Source organism: Cuculus canorus, chromosome 1 (assembly GCF_017976375.1).
Source record: "Cuculus canorus isolate bCucCan1 chromosome 1, bCucCan1.pri, whole genome shotgun sequence".
NCBI lineage: Eukaryota > Metazoa > Chordata > Aves > Cuculiformes > Cuculidae > Cuculus > Cuculus canorus.
The window spans coordinates 1,118,888-1,140,403 of record NC_071401.1 but is presented as its reverse complement, the minus strand read 5'-3'; the positions used below and the strand labels follow the sequence as shown (position 1 = coordinate 1,140,403).

The 21,516-nt window shown below is 57.3% G+C and overlaps 1 protein-coding gene across 1 annotated transcript in view; it reads left to right on the top strand.

Annotated features, from left to right (window-relative positions):
- The window catches only part of ARAP1 (ArfGAP with RhoGAP domain, ankyrin repeat and PH domain 1), a 113,679-nt gene that overhangs the window by 56,945 nt on the left and 35,218 nt on the right, over nucleotides 1-21,516 (top strand). Inside the window, exons 14-15 of the mRNA XM_054082309.1 lie at nucleotides 11,197-11,371; nucleotides 16,353-16,487. Coding sequence (XP_053938284.1) covers nucleotides 11,197-11,371; nucleotides 16,353-16,487 — 310 coding nt within the window. The remainder of the gene's footprint in view (nucleotides 1-11,196; nucleotides 11,372-16,352; nucleotides 16,488-21,516) is intronic.

Genomic DNA, 21,516 nt, shown 5'->3' with positions numbered 1-21,516 from the left:
ATCCTTCCCAACCCTTTCCATGATTCCAAGGGTTGATCCATGTAGGGGGGTCGGATCCGGATGGGCTTTGAGATCCTTCCCAACCCCATCCATGATTCCAAGGGTTGATCCATGCACCGAGGTCGGATCCGGATGGGCTTTGAGATCCTTCCCACCCCATCCCATGATTCCAAGGGTTGATCCATGTAGGGGGGTCGGATCCGGATGCGCTTTGAGATCCTTCCCAACCCCATCCCATGATTCCAAGGGTTGATCCATGCACGGAGGTCGGATCCGGATGGGCTTTGAGATCCTTCCAACCCCATCCCATGATTCCAAGGGTTGATCCATGCACGGAGGTCGTATCCGGATGGGCTTTGAGATCCTTCCCAACCCCATCCCATGATTCCAAGGGTTGATCCATGCACCGAGGTCGTATCCGGATGCGCTTTGAGATCCTTCCCACCCCCATCCCATGATTCCAAGGGTTGATCCATGCACGGAGATCGGATCCGGATGCGCTTTGAGATCCTTCCCAACCCCATCCCATGGATTCCAAGGGTTGATCCATGCACGGAGGTCGGATCCGGATGCGCTTTGAGATCCTTCCCACCCCCATCCCATGATTCCAAGGGTTGATCCATGCACGGAGGTCGGATCCGGATGGGCTTTGAGATCCTTCCCAACCCTTTCCATGATTCCAAGGGTTGATCCATGCACCGAGGTCGTATCCGGATGCGCTTTGAGATCCTTCCCAACCCTTTCCATGATTCCAAGGGTTGATCCATGCACCGAGGTCGGATCCGGATGCGCTTTGAGATCCTTCCCAACCCCATCCATGATTCCAAGGGTTGATCCATGCACGGAGGTCATATCCGGATGGGCTTTGAGATCCTTCCCAACCCCATCCCATGATTCCAAGGGTTGATCCATGCAGGGGGGTCGTATCCGGATGCGCTTTGAGATCCTTCCCAACCCCATCCCATGATTCCAAGGGTTGATCCATGCACCGAGGTCGGATCCGGATGCGCTTTGAGATCCTTCCCAACCCCATCCCATGGATTCCAAGGGTTGATCCATGTAGGGGGGTCGTATCCGGATGCGCTTTGAGATCCTTCCCAACCCCATCCCATGGATTCCAAGGGTTGATCCATGTAGGGGGGTCGGATCCGGATGCGCTTTGAGATCCTTCCCAACCCCATCCCATGATTCCAAGGGTTGATCCATGTAGGGGGGTCGGATCCGGATGCGCTTTGAGATCCTTCCAACCCCATCCCATGATTCCAAGGGTTGATCCATGGAGGGGGGTCGGATCCGGATGCGCTTTGAGATCCTTCCCAACCCCATCCATGATTCCAAGGGTTGATCCATGTAGGGGGGTCGTATCCGGATGGGCTTTGAGATCCTTCCCAACCCCATCCCATGATTCCAAGGGTTGATCCATGCAGGGGGGTCGGATCCGGATGGGCTTTGAGATCCTTCCCAACCCCATCCCATGATTCCAAGGGTTGATCCATGCACGGGGGGTCGGATCCGGATGGGCTTTGAGATCCTTCCCAACCCCATCCCATGATTCCAAGGGTTGATCCATGTAGGGGGGTCGGATCCGGATGCGCTTTGAGATCCTTCCCAACCCCATCCCATGATTCCAAGGGTTGATCCATGCACGGAGGTCGGATCCGGATGGGCTTTGAGATCCTTCCCAACCCTTTCCATGATTCCAAGGGTTGATCCATGCACCGAGGTCGGATCCGGATGTGCTTTGAGATCCTTCCCAACCACATCCCATGATTCCAAGGGTTGATCCATGCACGGAGATCGGATCCGGATGGGCTTTGAGATACTTCCCAACCCTTTCCATGATTCCAAGGGTTGATCCATGTAGGGGGGTCGGATCCGGATGCGCTTTGAGATCCTTCCCAACCCCATCCCATGATTCCAAGGGTTGATCCATGCACGGAGGTCGTATCCGGATGGGCTTTGAGATCCTTCCCAACCCCATCCCATGATTCCAAGGGTTGATCCATGCACGGAGGTCGGATCCGGATGCGCTTTGAGATCCTTCCCAACCCCATCCCATGATTCCAAGGGTTGATCCATGCACGGAGGTCGGATCCGGATGGGCTTTGAGATCCTTCCCAACCCCATCCCATGATTCCAAGGGTTGATCCATGTAGGGAGGTCGGATCCGGATGGGCTTTGAGATCCTTCCCAACCCCATCCCATGATTCCAAGGGTTGATCCATGTAGGGGGGTCGGATCCGGATGCGCTTTGAGATCCTTCCCAACCCCATCCCATGATTCCAAGGGTTGATCCATGTAGGGGGGTCGGATCCGGATGGGCTTTGAGATCCTTCCCAACCCCATCCCATGATTCCAAGGGTTGATCCATGTAGGGGGGTCGGATCCGGATGCGCTTTGAGATCCTTCCCAACCCCATCCCATGATTCCAAGGGTTGATCCATGCACGGAGGTCGTATCCGGATGCGCTTTGAGATCCTTCCCAACCCTTTCCATGATTCCAAGGGTTGATCCATGCACGGAGGTCGGATCCGGATGCGCTTTGAGATCCTTCCCAACCCCATCCCATGATTCCAAGGGTTGATCCATGCACGGAGGTCGGATCCGGATGGGCTTTGAGATCCTTCCCAACCCTTTCCATGATTCCAAGGGTTGATCCATGCACGGAGGTCGGATCCGGATGCGCTTTGAGATCCTTCCCAACCCCATCCCATGATTCCAAGGGTTGATCCATGCACGGAGGTCGGATCCGGATGGGCTTTGAGATCCTTCCCAACCCCATCCCATGATTCCAAGGGTTGATCCATGCACCGAGGTCGTATCCGGATGCGCTTTGAGATCCTTCCCAACCCCATCCCATGATTCCAAGGGTTGATCCATGTAGGGGGGTCGGATCCGGATGCGCTTTGAGATCCTTCCCAACCCCATCCCATGATTCCAAGGGTTGATCCATGCACGGGGGTCGGATCCGGATGGGCTTTGAGATCCTTCCCAACCCCATCCCATGATTACAAGGGTTGATCCATGCACCGAGGTCGTATCCGGATGCGCTTTGAGATCCTTCCCAACCCCATCCCATGATTCCAAGGGTTGATCCATGCACGGAGGTCGGATCCGGATGGGCTTTGAGATCCTTCCCAACCCCATCCCATGATTCCAAGGGTTGATCCATGTAGGGGGGTTGGATCCGGATGCGCTTTGAGATCCTTCCCAACCCCATCCCATGATTCCAAGGGTTGATCCATGTAGGGGGGTCGGATCCGGATGGGCTTTGAGATCCTTCCCAACCCCATCCATGGATTCCAAGGGTTGATCCATGTAGGGGGGTCGGATCCGGATGGGCTTTGAGATCCTTCCCAACCCCATCCCATGATTCCAAGGGTTGATCCATGCACGGAGGTCGGATCCGGATGCGCTTTGAGATCCTTCCCAACCCCATCCCATGATTCCAAGGGTTGATCCATGTAGGGGGGTCGGATCCGGATGGGCTTTGAGATCCTTCCCAACCCCATCCCATGATTCCAAGGGTTGATCCATGCACGGAGGTCGGATCCGGATGGGCTTTGAGATCCTTCCCAACCCCATCCCATGATTCCAAGGGTTGATCCATGTAGGGGCGTCGGATCCGGATGTGCTTTGAGATCCTTCCCAACCCCATCCCATGATTCCAAGGGTTGATCCATGCACGGAGGTCGGATCCGGATGCGCTTTGAGATCCTTCCCAACCCCATCCCATGATTCCAAGGGTTGATCCATGCACGGAGGTCGGATCCGGATGCGCTTTGAGATCCTTCCCAACCCCATCCCATGATTCCAAGGGTTGATCCATGCACGGAGGTCGGATCCGGATGCGCTTTGAGATCCTTCCAACCCCATCCCATGATTCCAAGGGTTGATCCATGCACGGAGGTCGGATCCGGATGCGCTTTGAGATCCTTCCCAACCCCATCCCATGATTCCAAGGGTTGATCCATGTAGGGGGGTCGGATCCGGATGGGCTTTGAGATCCTTCCCAACCCCATCCCATGATTCCAAGGGTTGATCCATGCACGGAGGTCGGATCCGGATGCGCTTTGAGATCCTTCCCAACCCCATCCCATGATTCCAAGGGTTGATCCATGCACGGAGGTCGGATCCGGATGTGCTTTGAGATCCTTCCCACCCCCATCCCATGATTCCAAGGGTTGATCCATGTAGGGGGGTCGTATCCGGATGCGCTTTGAGATCCTTCCCAACCCCATCCCATGATCCCAAGGGTTGATCCATGCACCGAGGTCGTATCCGGATGGGCTTTGAGATCCTTCCCAACCCCATCCCATGATTCCAAGGGTTGATCCATGCACGGAGGTCGGATCCGGATGGGCTTTGAGATCCTTCCCAACCCCATCCATGATTCCAAGGGTTGATCCATGCACCGAGGTCGGATCCGGATGTGCTTTGAGATCCTTCCCAACCCCATCCCATGATTCCAAGGGTTGATCCATGTAGGGGGGTCGTATCCGGATGCGCTTTGAGATCCTTCCCAACCCTTTCCATGATTCCAAGGGTTGATCCATGCACGGAGGTCGGATCCGGATGCGCTTTGAGATCCTTCCCAACCCCATCCCATGATTCCAAGGGTTGATCCATGTAGGGGGGTCGGATCCGGATGGGCTTTGAGATCCTTCCCAACCCCATCCCATGATTCCAAGGGTTGATCCATGTAGGGAGGTCGGATCCGGATGCGCTTTGAGATCCTTCCCAACCCCATCCCATGATTCCAAGGGTTGATCCATGTAGGGGGGTCGGATCCGGATGCGCTTTGAGATCCTTCCCAACCCCATCCCATGATTCCAAGGGTTGATCCATGCACGGAGGTCGGATCCGGATGCGCTTTGAGATCCTTCCCAACCCCATCCCACGGATTCCATCCCTCCATCGCCCAACCCCACCCCACCGTGGACCCTTCACCCATCGCACCTCAACCCCCACCAACCACCCTATGGAATTCCATCCCGGCATTCCCTCCTCCGGCCCTTCCGCCATGGCTTTGCCGGGAATTCTCCCGTTGGGAAGGGGTTGGGGTTTGTTTTCCTCCTCGGCTCCGTTACTCCGCGATGACTTCACCGCTCCTCCTCCTCCTCCTCCTCAAGGGATGGAATTCCACCCTTCATTCCAAACTTCTGCTCCAACTTCCAAAGTCCCTTTGTCCGTGTCGGAACGCGGAGGAGGAGGAGGAGGAGGAGGACTCCCACTCCATTAAAGGAGAAGCGGCGCTTCCGCGGTGAGGGGGGACTTCTCCTTTTGGGGGGTTCTCCTCCTCCTTTGGGGGTTCTCCTCCTCCTTGGGGGGTTCTTCTCCTTTTGGGGGTTCTCCTCCTCTTGGGGGGTTTCATCTCATCGGGGTTTCTCCTCATTGGGGGTTTCTCCTCGTTGAGGGGTTCTCCTCCTTGGGGGGTTCTTCTCCTCCTTGGGGGGTTCTCCTCCTCCTTGGGGGGTTCTTCTCCTCCTTGGGGGGGTTCTCCTCGTTGAGGGGTTCTTCTCCTCATTGGGGGGTTCTCCTCCTCCTTGGGGGGGTCTTCTCCTCCTTGGGGGGGTCTTCTCCTTGGGGGGTTCTTCTCCTTGGGGGGTTCTCCTTGGGGGGTTCTCCTCCTCCTTGGGGGGTTCTCATCTCATCGGGGTTTGCTCCTCCTTGGGGGGTCTCCTCCTCTTGGGGGGGTTCTTCTCCTCCTCCTTTGGGGGTTCTCCTCCTCTTGGGGGGTTTCATCTCATCGGGGTTTGCTCCTCCTTGGGGGGTTCTCCTCCTTGGGGGGTTCTCCTCCTCCTTGGGGGGTTCTCCTCCTTTGGGGGTTCTCCTCCTCATTGGGGGGTTCTTCTCCTCCTTGGGGGGTTCTCCTCCTCTTGGGGGGTTCTCCTCCACCTTGGGGGGTGCTCCTCCTCCTTGGGGGGTCTCCTCCTCCTTGGGGGGTCCTCCTCCTTGAGGGGGTCTTCTCCTTGGGGGGTTCTCCTCCTCCTTGGGGGCGTTCTCCTCCTTGGGGGGTTCTCCTCCTCCTTGGGGGGTTCTTCTCCTCCTTGGGGGGTTCTCCTCCTCCTTGGGGGGTTCTTCTCCTCCTTGGGGGGTTCTTCTCCTCTTGGGGGGTTCTCCTCCACCTTGGAGGGTTCTTCTCCTCGTTGAGGGGTTCTTCTCCTTTTGGGGGTTCTCCTCCTCCTTGGGGGGTTCTCCTCGTTAGGGGTTTCATCTCATCGGGGTTTGCTCCTTGTTGGGGGTCTCCTCCTCCTTGGGGGGTTCTTCTCCTCCTCTTGGGGGGTTCTCCTCCTCTTGGGGGGGTTCTCCTCCTCCTTGGGGGGTCTCCTCCTCCTTGGGGGGTTCTTCTCCTCATGGGGGGTTTCATCTCATCGGGGTTTCTCCTCCTTGGGGGTTTCTCCTCGTTGAGGGGTTCTTCTCGTTGGGGGTTCTCCTCATTGGGGGGTTCTCCTCCTCCTTGGGGGGTTCTTCTCCTCTTGGGGGGTTTCATCTCATCGGGGTTTGCTCCTCGTTGGGGGTTTCTTCTCCTTGGGGGGGTTCTCCTCCTCTTGGGGGGTTCTCCTCCTCCTTGGGGGGGTCTTCTCCTTGGGGGGGTTCTTCTCCTTGGGGGGTTCTCCTTGGGGGGTTCTCCTCCTCCTTGGGGGGTTCTCCTCTCATCGGGGTTTGCTCCTCCTTGGGGGGTTCTCCTCCTCCTTGGGGGGTTCTCCTCCTCTTGGGGGGTTTCATCTCATCGGGGTTTGCTCCTCGTTGGGGGTTTCTCCTCCTTGGGGGGTTCTTCTCCTCCTCTTGGGGGGTTCTCCTCCTCCTTGGGGGGGTTCTCCTCCTCTTGGGGGGGTTCTCCTCCTCCTTGGGGGGTTCTCCTCCTCTTGGGGGGTTCTCCTCCACCTTGGGGGGTTCTCCTCCTCGTTGGGGGGTTTCATCTCATCAGGCTTTGCTCCTCCTTGGGTTTTGTCCTCGTTGAAGGGTTCTCCTCGTTAGGGGTTCTCCTCCTCCTTGGGGGGTTCTCCTCCTTGGGGGGTTCTTCTCCTCCTTGGGGGGTTCTCCTCCTCCTGGGGGGCGTTCTCCTCCTCCTTGGGGGGGTTCTCCTCGTTGAGGGGTTCTCCTCCTTGGGGGTTTCTCCTCCTCCTTGAGGGGGTTCTCCTCCTCTTGGGGGGGTTCTCCTCCTCCTTGGGGGGTTCTTCCCCTCTTGGGGGGTTCTCCTCCTCCTTGGGGGGTTCTCCTCCTCGGGGAGTTCTCCTCCTTGGGGGGTTTCATCTCATCGAGGTTTGCTCCTCGTTAGGGGGTTCTCCTCCTTGGGGGGGTTCTTCTCGTTGGGGGGTTCTCCTCCTCTTGGGGGGGTTCTCCTCCTTGGGGGGGTTCTCCTCCTCCTTGGGGGGGTTCTCCTCGTTGGGGGTTTCTCCTCATTTGGGGGTTTCTCCTCGTTGAGGGGTTCTTCTCGTTGGGGGTTTCTCCTCCTTGGGGGGTTCTCCTCCTCCTTGGGGGGTTCTCCTCGTTAGGGGTTTCATCTCATCGGGGTTTCTCCTCATTGGGGGGTTTCTCCTCGTTGAGGGGTTCTCCTCCTTGGGGGGTTCTCCTCCTTGGGGGGGGTTCTCCTCGTTGAGGGGTTCTCCTCGTTAGGGGTTCTCCTCCTCTTGGGGGGTTCTTCTCCTCCTTGGGGGGTTCTCCTCCTCATTGGGGGTTCTCCTCCTCTTGGGGGGTTCTCCTCCTCCTTGGGGGGTTCTCCTCCTTGGGGGTTTCTCCTTGGGGGGTTCTCCTCCTCATTGGGGGGTTCTCCTCCTTGTGGGGGTTCTCCTCCTCTTGGGGGGTTTCATCTCATCGGGCGTTGCTCTTTATTGGGAGTTTCTCCTCGTTGGGGGGTTCTCCTCCTTGGGGGGGGTCTCCTCATTGAGGGGTTCTCCTCGTTGAGGGGTTCTCCTCGTTGAGGGGTTCTCCTCGTTGAGGGGGTTCTCCTCCTTGGGGAGTTTCTCCTCGTTGAGGGGTTCTCCTCGTTGGGGGTTCTCCTCGTTGAGGGGGTTCTCCTCCTTGGGGAGGGTCTCCTCCTTGGGGGGTTCTCCTCCTCCTTGGGGGGTTTCATCTCATCGGGGTTTCTCCTCATTTGGGGGTTTCTCCTCGTTGGGGGGTTCTTCTCGTTGGGGGGGTCTTCTCCTTGGGGGGTTCTCCTCCTCTTGGGGGGTTCTCCTCCACCTTGGGGGGTTCTCCTCCTCCTGGGGGGCGTTCTCCTCCTTGGGGGGTTCTCCTCCTCCTTGGGGGGTTCTCCCCCTCTTGGGGGGTTTCATCTCATCGGGCGTTGCTCCTCCTTGGGGGGGTTCTCCTCCTTGGGGGGGTTCTCCTCGTTGAGGGGTTCTTCTCGTTGAGGGGGTTCTCCTCGTTAGGGGTTCTCCTCCTCTTGGGGGGTTTCTCCTCCTTGGGGGGTTCTCCTCCTCTTGGGGGTTTCTCCTCCTCCTTGGGGGGTTCTCCTCCTTGGGGGGGTTCTCCTCCTTGGGGGGTTCTCCTCCTCCTTGGGGGGTTCTCCTCCTCCTTGGGGGTTCTCCTCCTTGGGGGGGTCTCCTCCTCCTGGGGGGGTTCTCCTCCTCATTGGGGGGGTTCTTCTCCTTGGGGGGTTCTCCTCCTCTTGGGGGGTTCTTCTCGTTGGGGGTTTCTCCTCATTGGGGGTTTCTCCTCATTGGGGTTTCTCCTCATTGAGTGGTTTCTCCTCGTTGGGTGATTGCTCTTCATTGAGGACTTTTTCCTCGTTGAGTGGTTTCTCCTCATTGGGGTTTCTCCTCATTGGGGTTTCTCCGCGTTGGGGGTTTCTCCTCATTGGGGGTTTCTCCTCATCGGGGTTTACTCCTCATTAGGAGTTTCTCCTCATTGAGGGGTTTCTCCTCATTGGGGTTTCTCCTCATCGGGGTTTTCTCCTCATTGGGGGTTTCTCCTCCTTAGGAGGTGGCTCTTCATCGAGGGGTTTCTCCTCATCGGGGTTTGCTCCTCGTTGGAGGAATGTTCCTCCTTGAGGGGTTCCTCCTCATTGGGTGATTGCTCTTCATTGAGTGGTTTCTCCTCATTGAGGGTTTCTCCTCGTTGAGTGGTTTCTCCTCATTAAGGGGTTTGCTCCTCATCGAGGGGTTTCTCCTCATTGGGGTTTGCTCCTCATTGGAGGAATGTTCCTCATTGAGGGGTTTCTCCTCATTGGGCGATTGCTCTTCATTGAGTGGTTTCTCCTCATTGGGGTTCCTCCTCATTGAGATGTTTCTCCTCATTGAGTGGTTTCTCCTCGTTGAGTGGTTTCTCCTCGTTGGGGGTTTCTCCTCGTTAGGAGGTGGCTCTTCATCGAGGGGTTTCTCCTCATCGGGGTTTGCTCCTCGTTGGAGGAATGTTCCTCATTGAGTGCTTTCTCCTCATTGAGGGTTTCTCCTCATTGGGGGTTTCTCCTCATTGAGGGTTTCTCCTCATCGGGGTTTCTCCTCATTGAGATGTTTCTCCTCATTGAGATGTTCCTCCTCGTTGAGTGGTTTCTCCTCATTGGGGGTTTCTCCTCATTGAGATGTTTCTCCTCATTGAGATTTTCTCCTCATTGAGATGTTTCTCCTCGTTGAGTGGTTTCTCCTCGTTGGGGGTCTCTCCTCGTTAGGAGGTCGCTCTTCATCGAGGGGTTTCTCCTCATCGGGGTTTGCTCCTCATTGGAGGGTTGTTCCTCATTGAGGGGTTCCTCCTCGTTGGAGGAATGTTCCTCCTTGAGGGGTTCCTCCTCGTTGGGGATTGCTCTTCATTGAGGGGTTTCTCCTCATTGAGTGGTTTCTCCTCATTGGGGGTTTCTCCTCATTGGGGTTTCTCCTCATTGAGTGGTTTCTCCTTGTTGGGTGATTGCTCTTCATTGAGGACTTTTTCCTCGTTGAGTGGTTTCTCCTCGTTGAGTGGTTTCTCCTCGTTAGGAGGTGGCTCTTCATCGAGGGGTTTCTCCTCATCAGGGTTTGCTCCTCGTTGGAGGAATGTTCCTCATTGGGGGTTCCTCCTCATTGGGGGTTTCTCCTCATTGGGGTTTCTCCTCATTGGGGGTTTCTCCTCATCGGGGTTTCTCCTCATTGAGGGGTTTCTCCTCGTTGAGGGTTTCTCCTCGTTGGGGGTTTCTCCTCGTTGGGGGTTTCTCCTCATTGAGGGTTTCTCCTCATTGGGGGTTTCTCCTCATTGGGGTTTCTCCTCATTGAGATGTTTCTCCTCATTGGGGTTTCTCCTCGTTGGGGGTTTCTCCTCATTGAGATGTTCCTCCTCGTTGAGTGGTTTCTCCTCATTGGGAGTTTCTCCTCATTGGGGTTTCTCCTCGTTGGGGTTTTCTCCTCATTGGGGATTTCTCCTCGTTAGGGGTTTCTCCTCATTGAGATGTTTCTCCTCGTTGAGTGGTTTCTCCTCATTGGGGTTTCTCCTCCTTAGGAGGTGGCTCTTCATCGAGGGGTTTCTCCTCATCGGGGTTTGCTCCTCGTTGGAGGAATGTTCCTCATTGAGTGCTTTCTCCTCATTGAGGGTTTCTCCTCATTGGGGGTTTCTCCTCATTGAGTGGTTTCTCCTCATTGGGGTTTCTCCTCATTGAGGGTTTCTCCTCATCGGGGTTTCTCCTCATTGAGTGGTTTCTCCTCATTGAGTGGTTTCTCCTCGTTGGGGGTTTCTCCTCATTGAGATGTTCCTCCTCATTGAGTGGTTTCTCCTCATTGAGTGGTTTCTCCTCGTTGGGGGTTTCTCCTCATTGAGATGTTCCTCCTCGTTGAGTGGTTTCTCCTCATTGAGGGTTTCTCCTCATTGGGGTTTCTCCTCATTGGGGGTTTCTCCTCGTTAGGAGGTGGCTCTTCATCGAGGGGTTTCTCCTCATCATGGTTTGCTCCTCGTTGGAGGAATGTTCCTCATTGAGGGGTTCCTCCTCGTTGGAGGTTTCTCCTCCTTGAGGGGTTTCTCCTCCTTAGGAGGTGGCTCTTCATCGAGGGGTTTCTCCTCATCGGGGTTTGCTCCTCGTTGGAGGAATGTTCCTCCTTGAGGGGTTCCTCCTCGTTGGGCGATTGCTCTTCATTGAGGGGTTTCTCCTCGTTGAGTGGTTTCTCCTCATCGGGGTTTGCTCCTCGTTGGGGCGCTGCTCCTCCTTGAGGTTTTGCTCCACCGGGAGGTCCTCATCGAGGGGTTTCTCCTCCCCTTTGAGAGCCTTCGGCCTCACTCCCGGTCCTCCCGCAGGCCCTGTGCGTGGCCGTCACCACCGGTGACCTCGCGGAGACGCAGGCTCTGCTCTTCTGTGGAGCGGCCGTCACCTGCGCCACCGGAGACCCTCAGTGCCCGACGCCCCTCACGTTGGCCGAGAAGAGTGGGCAGAGGCTGCAGATGGAGTTCCTCCACCACAACCGAACCTCAGGTAAGGGACGGAGCCTCCCGGGGGGATTCCGGGATGTTCTGAGGTGGTCCCACCTCTGGATTGGGGTGTTTGGAGCTTCTGAGCTCCGTGAGCCCCAAGAGAAGGGTTTTGGAGACCACCATGAGGTGGTGACCATGGGAGGAAGGTCCTTCCCAGCCAGAAATCCGCCTCCAGCATTCCCAGAGTTGGGTGTTCCGGGGGATTCAGGGATGTTCTGAGGTGGTCCCACCTCTGGATTGGGATGTTTGGAGCTTCTGAGCTCCGTGAGCCCCAAGAGAAGGGTTTTGGAGACCACCATGAGGTGGTGACCATGGGAGGAAGGTCCTTCCCAGCCAGAAATCCACCTCCAGCATTCCCAGAGTTGGGTGTTCCGGGGGATTCAGGGATCTTCTGAGCTGATCCCACCTCTGGATTGGGGTGTTTGGAGCTTCTGAGCTCTGTGAAACCCAAGAGAAGGGTTTTGGAGACCACCATGAGGTGGTGACCATGGGAGGAAGGTCCTTCCCAGCCAGAAATCCGCCTCCAGCATTCCCAGAGTTGGGTGTTCCGGGGGACTCAGGGATGTTCTGAGGTGGTCCCACCTCTGGATTGGGATGTTTGGAGCTTCTGAGCTCTCTGTGCCCCAAGAGAAGGGTTTTGGGGACCACCATGAGGTGGTGACCATGGGAGGAAGGTCCTTCCCAGCCAGAAATCCACCTCCAGCATTCCCAGAGTTGGGTGTCCGGGGGGGTTCAGGGATGTTCTGAGGTGGTCCCACCTCTGGATTGGGATGTTTGGAGCTTCGGAGCTCTGTGAGCCCCAAGAGAGGAGTTTTGGGGACCACCATGAGGTGGAGATGAAGGAGTGAAGCTCCTTCCCAGCCAGAAATCCGCCTCCAGCATTCCCAGAGTTGGGTGTTCCGGGGGGGTTCAGGGATGTTCTGAGCTGATCCCACCTCTGGATTGGGATGTTTGGAGCTTCTGAGCTCTGTGAGCTCCAAGAGAAGGGTTTTGGAGACCACCATGAGGTGGTGACCATGGGAGGAAGGTCCTTCCCAGCCAGAAATCCGCCTCCAGCATTCCCAGAGTTGGGTGTTCCGGGGGATTCCGGGATGTTCTGAGGTGGTCCCACCTCTGGATTGGGGTGTTTGGAGCTTCTGAGCTCTGTGAGCTCCGAGAGAAGGGTTTTGGGGACCACCATGAGGTGGAGATCAAGGAGTGAAGCTCCTTCCCAGCCAGAAATCCGCCTCCAGCATTCCCAGAGTTGGGTGTTCCGGTGGGATTCCGGGATGTTCTGAGGTGGTCCCACCTCTGGATTGGGATGTTTGGAGCTCCTGAGCTCTGTGAGCCCCAAGAGAAGGGTTTTGAGGAGCAACCTTGGGTGGAGACAATGGATAGAGGTTCCTTCTCGGCCAGAAATCCGCCTCCAGCATTCCCAGAGTTGGGTGTTCCGGGGGATTCAGGGATCTTCTGAGCTGATCCCACTTCTGGATTGGGATGTTTGGAGCTTCTGAGCTCTGTGTGCCCCAAGAGAAGGGTTTTGGGGACCACCCTCGTGTGGTGACCATGGAAGGAAGGTCCTTCCCAGCCAGAAATCCACCTCCAGCATTCCCAGAGTTTTGTGTCCGGGGGGATTCCGGGATGTTCTGAGGTGGTCCCACCTCTGGATTGGGATGTTTGGAGCTCCTGAGCTCTGTGCGCCCCAAGAGCTGTTGGAATGAGGTCCAGAGGAGGCCACGGAGATGATCCAAAGGGTGGAGAACCTCCTGGAGGAGGACAGGCTGAGAGTCGGGGTTCTCCATCCTGGAGAAGAGAAGGCTCCATGGAGACCTCAGAGCAAATTCCAGGAGGGAAAGGGGCTCCAGGGAAGCTTCCACCGGATCCGAATGCCTGGAGAAGTCATGGATGCTCCATCCCTGGAGGTCTTCAAGGAGAGCTTGGATGGAGCTCGGAGCAGCCGAGGTCTCCCTTCCCATGGAATTCATTGGGCTTTTGAGGTCCATTCCATCTCGACCCATTCCATGATTCCATCCCACCGCCTCCGGGTGGGTCGGAGGTTCCCGTGGGATTGATCCACACCCAAACCACGGCCGCCGTGAACCTCCGGCCTTGGAAATGATGGAATCTTGGAGCTGCCGGGATGGAGGTGGAGCCGTCGTCGCCTCCTCCTTGGAATCGGCGGCCAAATTCCCTCCCTTGGGAATTTCTTGGCCAAGATTTGAGGCTGGAATTTGGTCAAGAATTGAGGCTGGAATTTGGTCAGGATTTGGGATGAGGGATGTGGGGTGGGGGATGAAGATATGGGGTGAAGAACCCAAGATCTGGGGTGAAGGAGAGAAGATATGGGGTGAAGGAACCCAAGATCTGGGGTGGGGGATGAAGATCTGAGGTGGAGGATGAAGATATGGGGTGAAGGACAGAAGATGTGGGGTGAAGGAGAGAAGATATGGGGTGAAGGACGCAAGATATGGGGTGGGGGATGAAGATCTGGGGTGAAAGACAGAAGATATGGGGTGAAAGACAGAAGATACGGGGTGAAGAGCCCAAGATATGGGGTGAAGGACGCAAGATATGGGGTGGGGGACGAGAGATGTGGGGTGGAAGACGAAGCTATGGGGTGAAGAACCCAAGATCTGGGGTGGGGGATGAAGATCTGAGGTGGGGGATGAAGATCTGGGGTGAAAGACAGAAGATCTGGGGTGAAGAACCCAAGATATGGGGTGAAGAACCCAAGATATGGGGTGGGGGATGAAGATCTGAGGTGGAGGATGAAGATATGGGGTGAAGGACAGAAGATGTGGGGTGAAGGACAGAAGATATGGGGTGAAGAGCCCAAGATATGGGGTGGAGGACGAGGGATGTGGGGTGTGGGATGAAGATATGGGGTGAAGGATGCAAGCTGTGGGGTGAAGGACAGAAGATATGGGGTGAAGGACAGAAGATGTGGGGTGAAGGAGAGAAGATATGGGGTGAAGAACCCAAGATATGGGGTGGAGGATGAGGGATGTGGGGTGCAGGATGAAGATATGGGGTGGAGGACTTAAAATATGGGGTGAAGGACAGGGGATATGGGGTGAAGGACGACGGATGTGGGGTGGGGGATGAAGCTATGGGGTGAAGGACAGAAGATCTGGGGTGAAGGACAGTAGATATGGGGTGAAGAACCCAAGATATGGGGTGGGGGATGAAGGATGTGGGGTGAGGGATGAAGCTATGGGGTGAAGAACCCAAGATCTGGGGTGGGGGATGAAGATCTGAGGTGGAGGATGAAGATATGGGGTGAAAGACAGAAGATATGGGGTGAAGAGCCCAAGATATGGGGTGGAGGACGAGGGATGTGGGGTGTGGGATGAAGATACGGGGTGAAGGACAGAAGATACGGGGTGAAGGACAGAAGATATGGGGTGAAGGATGCAAGCTGTGGGGTGAAGGACACAAGATATGGGGTGAAGGACAGGGGATATGGGGTGGAGGACAGAAGATGTGGGGTGAAGAACCCAAGATATGGGGTGGAGGATGAGGGATGTGGGGTGGGGGATGAAGATATGGGGTGAAGGACAGAGGATATGGGGTGAAGAACCCAAGATCTGGGGTGGGAGATGAAGATATGGGGTGAAGGACAGAAGATATGGGGTGAAGAACTCAAGATATGGGGTGAAGGACGCAAGATATGGGGTGAAGGACGCAAGATATGGGGTGAAGGACGTAAGATATGGGGTGAAGGACAAGGGATGTGGGGCAGGGGATGAAGCTATGGGGTGAAGAACCCCAGATCTGGGGTGAAAGACAGAAGATATGGGGTGAAGGAGAGAAGATATGGGGTGAAGGACGCAAGATATGGGGTGGAGGATGAAGGATGTGGGGTGGGGGATGAAGCTATGGGGTGAAGAACCCAAGATATGGGGTGGAGGACACAAGATGTGGGGTGGAAGATGAAGATCTGGGGTGAAGGACAGAAGTTATGGGGTGAAGAACCCAAGATATGGGGTGAAGGACGAGGGATGTGGGGTGGGGGATGAAGATATGGGGTGAAAGACAGAAGATATGGGGTGAAGGACTCAAAATATGGGGTGAAGGACTCAAGATGTGGGGTGGAGGATGAAGGATGTGGGGTGGGGGATGAAGCTATGGGGTGAAGAACCCAAGATCTGGGGTGGGGGGTGAAGATCTGAGGTGGGGGATGAAGAACTGGGGTGAAAGACAGAAGATATGGGGTGAAGGACAAGGGATGTGGGGCGGGGGATGAAGATATGGGGTGAAAGACAGAAGATCTGGGGTGAAGAACCCAAGATATGGGGTGGGGGAGGAAGATCTGAGGTTGAGGATGAAGATCTGGGGTGAAGGAGAGAAGATATGGGGTGAAGAACCCAAGATATGGAGTGGGGGATGAAGGATGTGGGGTGGGGGATGAAGCTATGGGGTGAAGGACTCGAGATATGGGGTTGGGGATGAAGATCTGAGGTGGTGGATGAAGATATGGGGTGAAGGACAGGAGATATGGGGTGAAGGACAGAAGATATGGGGTGAAAAACCCAAGATATGGGGTGGGGGATGAAGATCTGAGATGGAGGATGAAGATCTGGGGTGAAGGACAGGAGATATGGGGTGAAGGACACGAGATATGGGGTGGGGGATGAAGCTATGGGGTGAAGAACCCAAGATCTGGGGTGGGGGATGAAGATCTGAGGTGGGGGATGAAGATCTGGGGTGAAGGACAGAAGATCTGGGGTGAAGGACTCAAGATATGGGGTGAAGAACCCAAGATCTGGGGTGGGGGATGAAGATCTGAGATGGAGGATGAAGATCTGGGGTGAAGGACACAAGATATGGGGTGGGGGATGAAGATGTGGGGTGAAGGCCAGAAGATGTGGGGTGGAGAACGAAGGCTGTGGGGTGTGGGATGAGGCTCTGGGGCACCACCACCACCACCACCTTGGAGGAGAGGGGGATCTCCTGCGGAGGTCCATCCCCACGGGACCGATTGTCCCCCCCTCTCTTTGCAGAGCCCCCACGCCTGGAGGTGGGGGGCGGCGAGGAGAAGACCTTCCAGGTGTCCCCGTCCTCCGTCACCCATCATGGCTTCCTCTACAAAACGCCCTCCATGGCCAAACCCATTGGAGAACGGAAAGGTCCAGAAGGTACCTGAGGTCCATGGGGCACAGATGTGGGGGTCCGGGGGGGCGGTGGGTGAGTCTTCTGCTCCTCAGGGCGTGGAGGAGGCATCAAGGGGGGCTTTGAGGTGGCTCCAAGGGGGCTTTGAGGTGGCATCAAAGAGGGCTTTGAGGTGGCTCCAAGGGGGCTTTGAGGTGGCATCAAGGGGGGCTTTGAGGTGGCTCCAAGGGGGGCTTTGAGGTGGCATCAAAGAGGGCTTTGAGGTGGCTCCAAGGGGGCTTTGAGGTGGCATCAAGGGGGGCTTTGAGGTGGCATCAAGGGGGGCTTTGAGGTGGCTCCAAGGGGGGCTTTGAGGTGGCATCAAGGGGGGCTTTGAGGAGGCATCAAGGGGGGCTTTGAGGTGGCTCCAAGGGGGGCTTTGAGGTGGCATCAAGGGGGGCTTTGAGGTGGCACCAAAGGGGGCTTTGAGGTGGCATCAAGGGGGGCTTTGAGGTGGCATCAAGGGGGGCTTTGAGGTGGCTCCAAGGGGGGGCTTTGAGGTGGCATCAAGGGGGGCTTTGAGGTGGCATCAAGGGGGGCTTTGAGGTGGCTCCAAGGGGGGCTTTGAGGTGGCATCAAGGGGGGCTTTGAGGTGGCTCCAAGGGAGGCTTTGAGGTGGCTCCAAGGGAGGCTTTGAGGTGGCATCAAGGGGGGCTTTGAGGAGGCATCAAGGGGGGCTTTGAGGTGGCACCAAAGGGGGCTTTGAAGAGGCATCAAGGGGGGCTTTGAGGTGGCATCAAAGGGGGCTTTGAGGTGGCTCCAAGGGGGGCTTTGAGGTGGCATCAAGGGGGGCTTTGAGGTGGCTCCAAGGGGGGCTTTGAGGTGGCATCAAGGGGGGCTTTGAGGAGGAACCAAAGGGGGCTTTGAGGTGGCATCAAGGGGGGCTTTGAGGTGGCATCAAGGGGGGCTTTGAGGTGGCTCCAAAGGGGCTTTGAGGTGGCACCAAGGGGGGCTTTGAGGAGGCATCAAGGGGGGCTTTGAGGTGGCATCAAGGGGGGCTTTGAGGTGGCATCAAGGGGGGCTTTGAGGTGGCACCAAAGGGGGCTTTGAGGGGGCATCAAGGGGGGCTTTGAGGTGACATCAAGGGGGGCTTTGAGGTGGCATCAAGGGGGGCTTTGAGGTGACATCAAGGGGGGCTTTGAGGTGGCTCCAAGGGGGGCTTTGAGGTGGCTCCAAGGGGGCTTTGAGGAGGCATCAAGGGGGGCTTTGAGGAGGCATCAAAGGGGGCTTTGAGGTGGCATCAAGGGGGGCTTTGAGGTGGCATCAAGGGGGGCTTTGAGGAGGCACCAAAGGGGGCTTTGAGGTGGCATCAAGGGGGGCTTTGAGGTGGCACCAAAGGGGGCTTTGAGGTGGCATCAAGGGGGGCTTTGAGGTGGCTCCAAAGGGGCTTTGAGGTGGCACCAAGGGGGGCTTTGAGGAGGCATCAAGGGGGGCTCTGAGGAGGCATCAAGGGGGGGCTTTGAGGAGGCATCAAGGGGGGCTTTGAGGTGGCATCAAGGGGGGCTTTGAGGTGGCATCAAGGGGGGCTTTGAGGTGGCACCAAAGGGGGCTTTGAGGGGGCATCAAGGGGGGCTTTGAGGTGACATCAAGGGGGGCTTTGAGGTGGCATCAAGGGGGGCTTTGAGGTGACATCAAGGGGGGCTTTGAGGTGGCTCCAAGGGGGGCTTTGAGGTGGCTCCAAGGGGGCTTTGAGGAGGCATCAAGGGGGGCTTTGAGGTGGCATCAAGGGGGGCTTTGAGGAGGCATCAAAGGGGGCTTTGAGGTGGCATCAAGGGGGGCTTTGAGGTGGCATCAAGGGGGGCTTTGAGGAGGCATCAAGGGGGGCTTTGAGGTGGCTCCAAGGGGGCTTTGAGGTGGCACCAAAGGGGGCTTTGAGGTGGCATCAAGGGGGGCTTTGAGGAGGCATCAAGGGGGGCTTTGAGGTGGCTCCAAGGGGGGCTTTGAGGTGGCATCAAGGGGGGCTTTGAGGTGGCTCCAAGGGGGGCTTTGAGGTGGCTCCAAGGGGGGCTTTGAGGTGGCATCAAGGGGGGCTTTGAGGTGGCTCCAAGGGGGCTTTGAGGTGGCATCAAAGGGGGCTTTGAGGTGGCTCCAAGGGGGGCTTTGAGGAGGCATCAAGGGGGGCTTTGAGGTGGCTCCAAGGGGGGCTTTGAGGTGGCTCCAAGGGGGCTTTGAGGTGGCATCAAAGGGGGCTTTGAGGTGGCTCCAAGGGGGGCTTTGAGGTGGCATCAAGGGGGGCTTTGAGGTGGCATCAAGGGGAGCTTTGAGGAGGCATCAAAGGGGGCTTTGAGGTGATATCAAAGGGGGCTTTGAGGTGGCATCAAGGGGGGCTTTGAGGTGGCATCAAGGGGGGCTTTGAGGTGGCTCCAAGGGGGCTTTGAGGTGGCATCAAGGGGGGCTTTGAGGAGGCATCAAAGGGGGCTTTGAGGAGGCATCAAGGGGGGCTTTGAGGTGGCTCCAAGGGGGGCATTGAGGTGGCATCAAGGGGGGCTTTGAGGTGGCTCCAAAGGGGGGCTTTGAGGAGGCATCAAGGGGGGCTTTGAGGTGGCATCAAGGGGGGCTTTGAGGTGGCATCAAGGGGGGCTTTGAGGTGGCACCAAAGGGGGCTTTGAGGGGGCATCAAGGGGGGCTTTGAGGTGACATCAAGGGGGGCTTTGAGGTGGCATCAAGGGGGGCTTTGAGGTGACATCAAGGGGGGCTTTGAGGTGGCTCCAAGGGGGGCTTTGAGGTGGCATCAAGGGGGGCTTTGAGGTGGCATCAAGGGGGGCTTTGAGGAGGCTCCAAGGGGGCTTTGAGGTGGCATCAAGGGGGGCTTTGAGGTGGCATCAAAGGGGGCTTTGAGGAGGCATCAAGGGGGGCTTTGAGGGGGCATCAAGGGAGGATTTGAGGTGGCATCAAGGGGGGCTTTGAGGTGGCACCAAAGGGGGCTTTGAGGAGGCATCAAGGGGGGCTCTGAGGTGGCATCAACGGGGGCTTTGAGGTGGCTCCAAGGGGGGCTTTGAGGAGGCATAAAGTGGGGCTTTGAGGTGGTACCAAAGGGGGCTTTGAGGTGGCTCCAAGGGAGCTTTGAGGTGGCATCAAGGGGGGCTTTGAGGTGGCATCAAAGGGGGCTTTGAGGTGGCACCAAAGGGGGCTTTGAGGAGGCATCAAGGGGGGCTTTGAGGTGGCATCAAGGGGGGCTTTGAGGTGGCATCAAAGGGGGCTTTGAGGTGGCATCAAGGGGGCTTTGAGGTGGCTCCAAGGGGGGCTTTGAGGTGGCATCAAGGGGGGCTTTGAGGTGGCATCAAAGGGGGCTTTGAGGTGGCATCAAGGAGGGCTTTGAGGAGGCATCAAGGGGGGCTTTGAGGTGGCTCCAAGGGGGGCTTTGAGGTGGCTCCAAGGGGGGCTTTGAGGAGGCATCAAGGGGGGCTTTGAGGTGGCATCAAGGGGGGCTTTGAGGTGGCATTAAGGGGGGCTTTGAGGTGGCACCAGTTGAGAAGGAACGAAGAAGGTGGTGTGGAGGCATCAAGGGGGGCTTTGAGGTGGCATCAAGGGAGGCTTTGAGGTGGCATCAAGGGGGGCTTTGAGGTGGCTCCAAGGGGGCTTTGAGGAGGCATCAAGGGGGGCTTTGAGGTGGCTCCAAGGGGGCTTTGAGGTGGCTCCAAGGGGGGCTTTGAGGTGGCATCAAGGGGGGCTTTGAGGTGGCTCCAAGGGGGGCTTTGAGGTGGCATCAAGGGGGGCTTTGAGGAGGCATCAAGGGGGGCTCTGAGGTGGCATCAAGGGGGGCTTTGAGGTGGCATCAAGGGGGGCTTTGAGGTGGCTTCAAGAGGGGCTTTGAGGTGGCATCAAGGGGGGCTTTGAGGTGGCATCAAAGGGGGCTTTGAGGTGGCTCCAAGGGGGCTTTGAGGTGGCATCAAGGGGGGCTTTGAGGTGGCATCAAAGGGGGCTTTGAGGTGGCTCCAAGGGGGCTTTGAGGTGGCTCCAAAGGGGGCTTTGAGGTGGCATCAAGGGGGGCTTTGAGGTGGCATCAAGGGGGGCTTTGAGGTGGCTCCAAGGGGGGCTTTGAGGTGGCATCAAGGGGGGCTTTGAGGTGGCTCCAAGGGGGCCTTTGAGGTGGCATCAAGGGGGGCTTTGAGGTGGCATCAAGGGGGGCTTTGAGGTGGCTCCAAGGGGGCTTTGAGGTGGCTCCAAGGGGGGCTTTGAGGTGGCATCAAGGGGGGCTTTGAGGTGGCTCCAAGGGGGGCTTTGAGGAGGCATCAAGGGGGGCGTTGAGATGGCACCAAAGGGGGCTTTGAGGTGGCTCCAAGGGGGGCTTTCAGGTGGCTCCAAGGGAGCCTTTGAGGAGGCATCAAGGGGGCTTTGAGGAGGCATCAAGGGGGGCTTTGAGGTGGCTCCAAGGGGACGTTGAGGAGGCATCAAGGGGGGCGTTGAGGTGGCACCAAAGGGGGCTTTGAGGGGGCATCAAGGGGGGCTTTGAGGTGGCTCCAAGGGGGGCTTTGAGGTGGCTCCAAGGGGGGCTTTGAGGTGGCACCAAAGGGGGCTTTGAGGTGGCTCCAAGGGGGGCTTTGAGGTGGCATCAAGGGGGGCTTTGAGGTGGCTCCAAGGGGGGCTTTGAGGTGGCACCAAAGGGGGCTTTGAGGTGGCTCCAAGGGGGGCTTTGAGGTGGCATCAAGGGGGGCTTTGAGGTGGCACCAAGGGGGGCTTTGAGGAGGCTCCAAGGGGGGCTTTGAGGAGGCATCAAAGGGGGCTTTGAAGAGGCATCAAGGGGGGCTTTGAGGAGGCATCAAGGGGGGCTTTGAGGTGGCACCAAAGGGGGCTTTGAAGAGGCATCAAGGGGGGCTTTGAGGAGGCATCAAGGGGGGCTTTGAGGTGGCACCAAAGGGGGCTTTGAAGAGGCATCAAGGGGGGCTTTGAGGAGGAACCAAAGGGGGCTTTGAGGTGGCATCAAGGGGGGCTTTGAGGTGGCTCCAAGGGGGCTTTGAGGTGGCACCAAAGGGGGCTTTGAGGTGGCATCAAGGGGGGCTTTGAGGTGGCATCAAG